The 8,242-nt window shown below is 27.2% G+C and overlaps 2 protein-coding genes across 2 annotated transcripts; both read right to left on the bottom strand.

Annotated features, from left to right (window-relative positions):
- Positions 1-1,693: 1,693 nt before the first annotated feature.
- LOC133783547 (wall-associated receptor kinase-like 1) lies at positions 1,694-3,157 on the bottom strand. The gene has a single exon (XM_062223204.1). The coding sequence runs from the start codon at positions 2,985-2,987 to the stop codon at positions 1,833-1,835; it is 1,155 nt and encodes a 384-aa protein (XP_062079188.1). The 5' UTR covers positions 2,988-3,157; the 3' UTR covers positions 1,694-1,832.
- Positions 3,158-4,389: 1,232 nt separating this feature from the next.
- On the bottom strand, positions 4,390-7,745 carry LOC133786203 (wall-associated receptor kinase-like 6). Its single transcript, XM_062225406.1, has 2 exons — positions 7,266-7,745; positions 4,390-5,366 (listed from the first exon to the last, which is right to left on the bottom strand). Exon 2 carries the CDS (start codon positions 5,317-5,319, stop codon positions 4,390-4,392), a length of 930 nt encoding a protein of 309 aa, XP_062081390.1. The 5' UTR covers positions 5,320-5,366; positions 7,266-7,745.
- Positions 7,746-8,242: the final 497 nt, after the last annotated feature.

The following is an 8,242-nucleotide window of genomic DNA, read 5'->3' as shown; positions in this document are numbered from 1 at the left end:
AATAAGAGATATTCCTATCAAATACCCTATATTTCTAAAATCAATAACAAGTTTATAATGCAATTCAAGGATGTGCCATGCATCTTTGAGAAATGTTTCCATCGTGCAGTCTCTTAATGCTTAGAAGATGGTTGGGATATGGTTCTTTGGCTTTGCTGCTTGGGTGTCTAGTATGTTCGTTCTTGCACGTGTTAGAGCACTCACAATGGATGTTCTCCTCTATATTACAAAATACATCACTAAAACATACTTTATTATAATTTATCTCAAATTTTTACATTATATCATACATCAGCTTCTCTATTTTTTCTCTACATCATTTAAATATTATATATTTTTTTAAATATTTTATTCATTTTAAGAAATAAAATAATTAAATATATAATAGTATCACACTGATATATATATATACAAAAATTTATAAAAAATAATAAAATATTTATAACTTGATGAATAGTGTTTCACTACATATAGAGAAATACTATTCATTTAGATAAAAAAAAAATATAAGTTTACACCATTCATTGGAAGACTATTTAACAATTTTTTCTCTATATTAAAAAGAATAAAACATTTTACCTTCTCCATTAGGAGTGCTCTTACACGACTACAATATTTGGTCTTCGATGATTGAAACATTCCAAAAGTAGTCCACAATTTTAGGTTGTGTATTATTCTAGCTTTTCATAATTATGTTGACTATCCTTAGAATCTTTATCAATTATTTGTATCATCTCAAGTTCCATTGCTACTTTTTTCATGGCAGGTCGATTCCTTTAACTCAAATGTAAACATCTCTGTGCAAGGTCAACAACAATTAAGATCTCTTCTTTTGGTTCATTTTTGATAACTTGATCATCAAGAATGTCAAAGAGACTAATTTTTTCCTCCATTGTCATTGTGAAATATGTCGCCAAACATCTTCCTTCCTTTAACCCTTGTTGTAGATGTTGCTTTTTATCCAATCAAGGGCTCAACAAGAACCACTCCATATTAATTTTTTCTTTTAATAAATAAATTATATATTTAGACGAAAAAATATATTTAAATTTATACAATTATTATGTGAATTTTTTATAAAAAGAAATTGGATATATATTCATTTCATTCTTGTTTTTTAAATTTTTTTTTTTATAATGTCATTTACATAAGTTAATATATAAATTTGAGCTTTATATTTTTAGTATAATAGAGCCATACCTTGTATGGCCTTAACAACTAATATATATATATATATATATTTAAATATATGGGTGATAGATGTAGTCACACATTCACCATTTGTCTCACATATTATAATAATAAAGTAATATGATGTGCATATGTGTAATATGTTAAACTAATGGTTTTTTTTTCTTCTGACAATTGGATTATGGGTCAACTCAAATGTACTTGTTTGATGAATTTTACTTGCTAGTTTAAGAATAAAGAGATGCTGTGTTTCGTACCAGAAGAGATCGAGTATCGATAAAGAGATTGAAAGGTGGTATATTTGTGTGAATATGCATGTTCACCATCATTCTCACCTACTTGTAAGAATAATATTTATGGAGATAATATTTATTAGATAGTGGGCAATAAAAATTCGTATAAAAAGAACTAATTAGAAAAATAAAAAGGCCAAAACCATACAAAAACACAAATACTACTATATTATATTACATAGTAAAGGTACCAAGCGTTGAATGCTAATATAATCAGATGAAACCAAAGTTAACAATATTAACCAATAAAGTAAACCACAATATATAATTGATCTCTCAAATTTAAGATAGAAAAAAATAAGTGAAGAGTACTATGTACAAAAAGGATATTACTATATTTGTTCACCCTTACAACAATGATAATTCTTGATGCAACGAGAAGCTAGTAGCAGCACTATCAAAAGTTAACTCTATTGACGATGTGGAATTAGTCCAAGAGTCTGCAATTTCAGGTTGTGCATATGCTAACTCTACATAATCATGTTGACTACCCTTTGAATCTTTATTATCAATGACTTGTATCCTCTCTAGCTCCTTTGCTACTTCTTTCATGGTAGGTCGATTCCTTCCGCTCAAATGTAAGCATCTCTGTGCAAGATCAGCAACAACTATGATCTCTTTTTTTGGCGCATCTTTGAGAACTTGACCATCAAGAATGTCAAAAAGACTGTTTTCCTTCATTGTCATTTTGAAATATGTCGCCAAACTTTTTCCTTCTTCAGACCTTGTTGCAGATATTACTTTTTGTCCAGTCAAGAGCTCGACAAGAATCACTCCAAAACTATAAACATCACTCTTATCTGTAAATTGGCTTAATTGAAAATATTCTGGATCTAGATAACCAAATGTGCCATAAACTAAAGTGGTCAAGTGAGTTTGCTCTAAGGAAATAGTTCTTGATGTACCAAAATCTGCAACTTTTGCTCTCAATTTTTCATCTAGGAGTATGTTTGTAGACTTAACATCTCGATGATAAATTGGAAAAGAAGCCCCTGAATGTAAGTATGAAAGAGCTCCTGCAACTTCAGTTGCAATTCGCAATCGCATGCTCCATGTAAAAGGAAACTCCATATTTCTCTGATGAATAAACTCAGAAAGTGTCCCGTTTGGTATGAATTCATAAACTAGAAGTGGAAGATCTGTCTCCAAACAACATCCCAATAACTTAACAACATTTCTATGATTGATTTGCGTAAGAATGACAACCTCATTAATGAATTGAGAAAGTTTGGCTTCATCAATTATTTTAGACTTCTTTATAGCAACAATCTTTCCATCTTCCAACATACCTTTGTACACAGTTCCTTGACCTCCTTGGCCAAGAATTCTATCCATACTAAAATAATTAGTTGCCTTCTCTAACTCTTTTAAATCAAACAACTTGGTTTGTTCAACATTGTTTTCACTTGTTTGCATTTGTTGTTCCAACAAAAGACCTTTGAAAAATGCTTTCTTCTGTTGAACTGCTTTTCTTTTCTTTATGAATTTGTGTAATCTCCACATGCCAAAAACTAGAATTAATGCTCCAGGAGGAAACCCAGCTCCTACACCTGTTTAACATGTATAGAAATATGACAATTTTTTCAGGACACTTGCTGGTGGCATAATAATACCCAATGTGATACTTTCTACACGCATTACTTTGTATTTTTGTTTATTTAATCTTCATTCATATCAACAAGTTTACTCTATGAGATGACCCACATACACCCATTGCTTTGTTTATTTAATCTTCATTCATATCAAAATTTTGTTCTAATATATATTATTATATCCAATATTAATATTATTATTTATTTTTACTTTTGTTGGAATGAATGAATTCCTAGATGTACCACTATTGCTAATGAATTTTCCCTATTTTTACAGAATTAGTTAATTAACCGTGCATGCATTATAAAATATTATTTTATGATCAATGAATAAGCAGGCATACATACCAAATTATAAATATGCATTGTATATAAAATCATATACCTATAAAGATAAATTTGCGCTTGTAACTACAGCGATATCCCCCGATTGTGTTGACGCAAGTACTGCCTCCATGACATGGATTCGGGATTTTCTCATCATTGCATTCATTAATATCTGACAATTAATTTGTATTATTTTTCTTGTTAATATATATTTGAAATAAATATTACTATTTTTTATGTATTTATTATGATATATATATATATATCTTTGTATTATACAAGGCACTATATGCCCATCATAAAAAAAAAATTGTCTAACCTCTTATTATTTCCATGAGTTTATATATGTAAATATATATATATATATATATTTCTCTTTTAGCTATTGAAACATTGTTACATTACATAGTACATATTTGTACGTTTTTGTGTAATAAGTACGTGCATATACTTTCATAAAATTCAATATCTAAAATCATTAATTAAATATTATATTGTCAAAATAATAATAAATTAAATATTCTATAGACATACAATATCCTTTATCCAACTAAAGCAATTTATTTATTTATTTAGTCCTTTAGTTATGTATAAATAAAAAATGATCATGTATTTCAATTTCTAATAATTTATTATTTTATTATATTTGTTAATAATATTTATAAATAGAAATTGAAACACAATGTTCATACTATAACAAAAATTATAAAATTTAATATTAAAATTCATTATAAAAAAATTATAGTTTTACATATTTTTATTATATTTAGCAAATAATGTATGTAATTACATCAAATCTAATTAATGACATTTATCATGTTAAAAAATATATGCTCTTTAATTAAGTTTATATAACTTATATATATACACAATTATTTCACATTTGATTATCATTTTACATGTTTTGAGATTGTTAGTCATAGCTTATTTTTGTTATACATAACTTACAAAAACATCCAAGAATATATATATATATATGAATTAAATTAAAAAATATTAATGGTGGATTGAGGATTACCTTGACACCCGTCCTGAATGTACGCACTCCCTCGAAATCCATAATTGCAGTAACAGCTGGATATCCGATCTAGAGAGGAATTTAAAGGACCATCATTGCCATTGCAGTAGAAGCTGCTGGTTGGCAGAACTTGAGTTTTAAATATGTCGAAATACGTAACATTAAGGGACCAACTTAGTAGGGCGGGAACATAATAAGGATCATGGGATGTTTTGTATTTATCAATTTCATAACGATCAATCAGGAATGCATATTTGCAATATTCGTTATCACGATTTGTTGCAAGAGTCGTACTAGAATCATTATCCATGGAGATTTTGAAGCTGTCACCACCTTCGAAATAAGCACGACAACATTTAACGCCATCGTGGCAATTACTAAAATCAACATTATTACTACTATTGGATGATGATGAGCAGGTGGAACTGCTGCTGGTGCACCCATCCTGGACGAGGCTGATACCACTCCTTATTTGGTACTTGGCAACAAGACCACAACTAACTGCAACGAAGTCATTCTCAGAAGAATAGTAGAAGGGGCTTCCTGTTAAATTTGCTGATTTTTTGCTTGTCTTATTTGCACAGTTGAAGAAACTGATGGGGCTTCTCACCTGAACCCGTTTGTCATATAACGAAATGTTAAGTACCTGTAGTTGAGTTTGATCGAGGAAAGGCGTAGTAGAGTTGCGGCAGGAGATTTCGAACCATTTGTTAAGAAAACAATTGTTGGATGATGATGACCCAATTCCGAAAGGGAATGGAATAGTTACATCTCCACACTTTTCTGGACAACCAGGTTTCGCAAGTATAGCTAGTTCTGTTGACGACCTTGCCATTACGAACGATCCAATAATTATGATAACAAACAAGTAGTAGTTCAGCATAGTAGTCACTACCATTTTCTTCTTTCTTCTTTATTAATGATCACTTTGCCGTAATCTCGTATCTAAAAAATAAAAACAGTAAGAAATTTATCTAATAAAAGGTGATGTCTTTTTTTTTTTAAACAGTCGAGATATGCATGAAATATTGCTTTTTTCTTTCATTCTTACACTATTAAAGTTATGGCAATATGATATGCCAGATATAAAATATTTGCATCATGTCGAAATTAATAGAATGATACCATTAAATTTTATATATTATTCTACTTTTCCCAGGAATATACTACTTAAATAAAAACTATATATTGAGAAGAGGATATTTTGTGATACGTACCACAGAGAGAGATGAGCAAGTTGGAAATTTTGTTTGTGTGAATAAGGAATTTATGTGACACTAATGAGAATATATAATATTCCAAAGATATGTGAAATTCAATTTTTCTTTTTTTTCTTTTTTAAAAAAAAAAAGAAAAGAAAAAGAAGAAGACATCCTATCAGTATGTGCATGTTCTTTTCAGCAGAAAAAAAAATAAAATAAAATAAAAAAGAAATAAGCATATATAGAAAACTCGAGGAAAAATCCACGAACTGAAAAATCTTTACTGATATATATGAACCAATATAGAAAACTCGAGTAAACATCCACAGCTGAAAAGTCTTTACTGAACCAAACATTCATGCATTAGAAGACCTGAAAAAAAATTTGTTGTCCCCGTTATACTGTCCCACCAATTAATTTTAGACACGTCATCTAATTTAATTAATTATTAATAAAATTATTTGACAACGTTAAAATAAACTAACGTTGTTTTCAATCCTCTCTATTCAATTAATGCTAAATTCTTTCTCCAAGAAAAGTAATAATAATATCAATTTATTTTTAAAAGAAAAATAATCTCAATTTAAATTTAACAATAATATCTATCAGTTTAATATAAAATTAGTTGAAAATTCTTATTAAAATTTAATCTCAATTAATTAAAAGTCCTATATTTTTGGTGACATTTGTTAAAAATCCTTATTAAAATTTAATCTCAATTAATTAAAAGTTTAATTTTTAACACTCTTTATAAAAGTTAAAATCTGATCATAAGTCATTACCAACATAACATAATTATGTGCGATTTTTTTTCAAATTTTTTTTATAAATTTTGAATAATTCACTATCCCCACTATAAATAAAGGTAACATTCAGTGATAACTTTTTAGTCACAACATATATTTTGTGTGACTAAATGCTACTTTTAGTAACAACAAAATATTACTTGTGACTAAAAAGTCATACTTAATCACAAGTTGTTACTAATATAGTGTTATTAGTCACAACCTATTATTTTTTTTTGACAAATAATTTTAACCACTGACTTTTTAGTAATGATATAGGTAAGATGATTTTTCTTTAGTCACAAATTTTTTTATTTTAGTCACAAAATTTATTATGACTAAAACTAAGATTTTTTGTAGAAACCAAAGATCAAACAAATCTATTTCATACAAAAATTTCACGTGCTTAAAACAAGAAAAATGTAATGGTATGCCCCTTTTGGGGGATGTATTATATAATTACCCTACATAATAATGGAATTGTTTCAAACACAAAAGAAAAAGCATGCATGTGTGCAATAAATTATTTAAATTCTAATTTCGACACCTAAAATTAATCTCAAACCTTTTGAAAATTTATGGGAATAACACTAAAAATTATGAAGTCTTTTATATGTACAACTTACTTTGCCTTGTAGCTCAAAATAATAAATTATACCTAGAAATGAACTGAATGATTCTGTATAGAAATTTAAAATAAATACTCTACTTTCTCATAAATATTAAATAAACTATATATTGAGAAGAAAGTAGATAATAAGAAATTAAAAAACATAAAAAATAAATATAGAGGGATAAAATTATTTCCAAGAAACAGCAAGATATGGTATGAGTTTATGAGATGTTGTGTTACTTACCAAAAGAGATCGAGCGTTTTTTATATTTCCCAGAGAGATCGATATGGAAAGTGTTAATTATTTTTTCATCAATGAGAAATTTGGAAGGTATATGTGTGTTTTAGTGAGAATATATATAATATTGAAAGACACACGAAATTAATTTAGGGAAAAAAGAAAAAGAAAATATAGAAGAATCGAGGAAACATTTCCACAGTTGAAAAGTCTGTGTTTGGTCCATATGTATTAGAAGATACTAACCATCATCGACTAGTACTTGATGTGGTCTAATAGATATTTTAGCTAGAAAGAAGTCTTTTACACGGATATGTCAGAAGTCATTTATATGGATTTGTCGTAATGCTTTAGAGTACCGGGATAAGAATGAAAAATTTGCAAGTTGAATAGGTATATTTTTGGATTTAAGTAAGTTTTTCGTTCTTAAAATCTTAGATTTGATGAGATAATTAAAATCTATGACTTTTAACAAAATATTGACGAATTTTGTGTTTACCAATTAAAGACAAATCAATTTATGTAGATAATATATTACTCATTAGAAATAATGTTAAGAAATTATCAATGGTGAAGAATTAATTGAGCACTTGCAAGTTATAAATAAAAAACATCATGTTTTCTATTTCTAATAATTTATTATTTAATTATATTTGTTAATAATATTTATAAATAGAAATTGAAACACAATTTTCATACTATAACAAAAATTATCAAATTTAATATTAAAATTCATTATAAAAAAATTATAGTTTTACATATTTTTATTATATTTAGCAAATAACGTATGTAATTACATCAAATCTAATTAATTACATTTATCATGTTAAAAAATATATGCTCTTTAATTAAGTTTATATAACTTATATATATACAATTATTTCACATTTGATTATCATTTTACATGTTTTGAGATTTTTATTCATAGCTTATTATTGTATTGTCTTATTAATATTAATTTCATGATAATTTCTTTTGTGAAG

The sequence above is a fragment of the Humulus lupulus genome, chromosome 6, assembly GCF_963169125.1.
Source record: "Humulus lupulus chromosome 6, drHumLupu1.1, whole genome shotgun sequence".
NCBI classification, from domain to species: domain Eukaryota; kingdom Viridiplantae; phylum Streptophyta; class Magnoliopsida; order Rosales; family Cannabaceae; genus Humulus; species Humulus lupulus.
The sequence above is the reverse complement of the archived record's forward strand: the minus strand, read 5'-3'. Positions and strand labels throughout refer to the sequence as shown.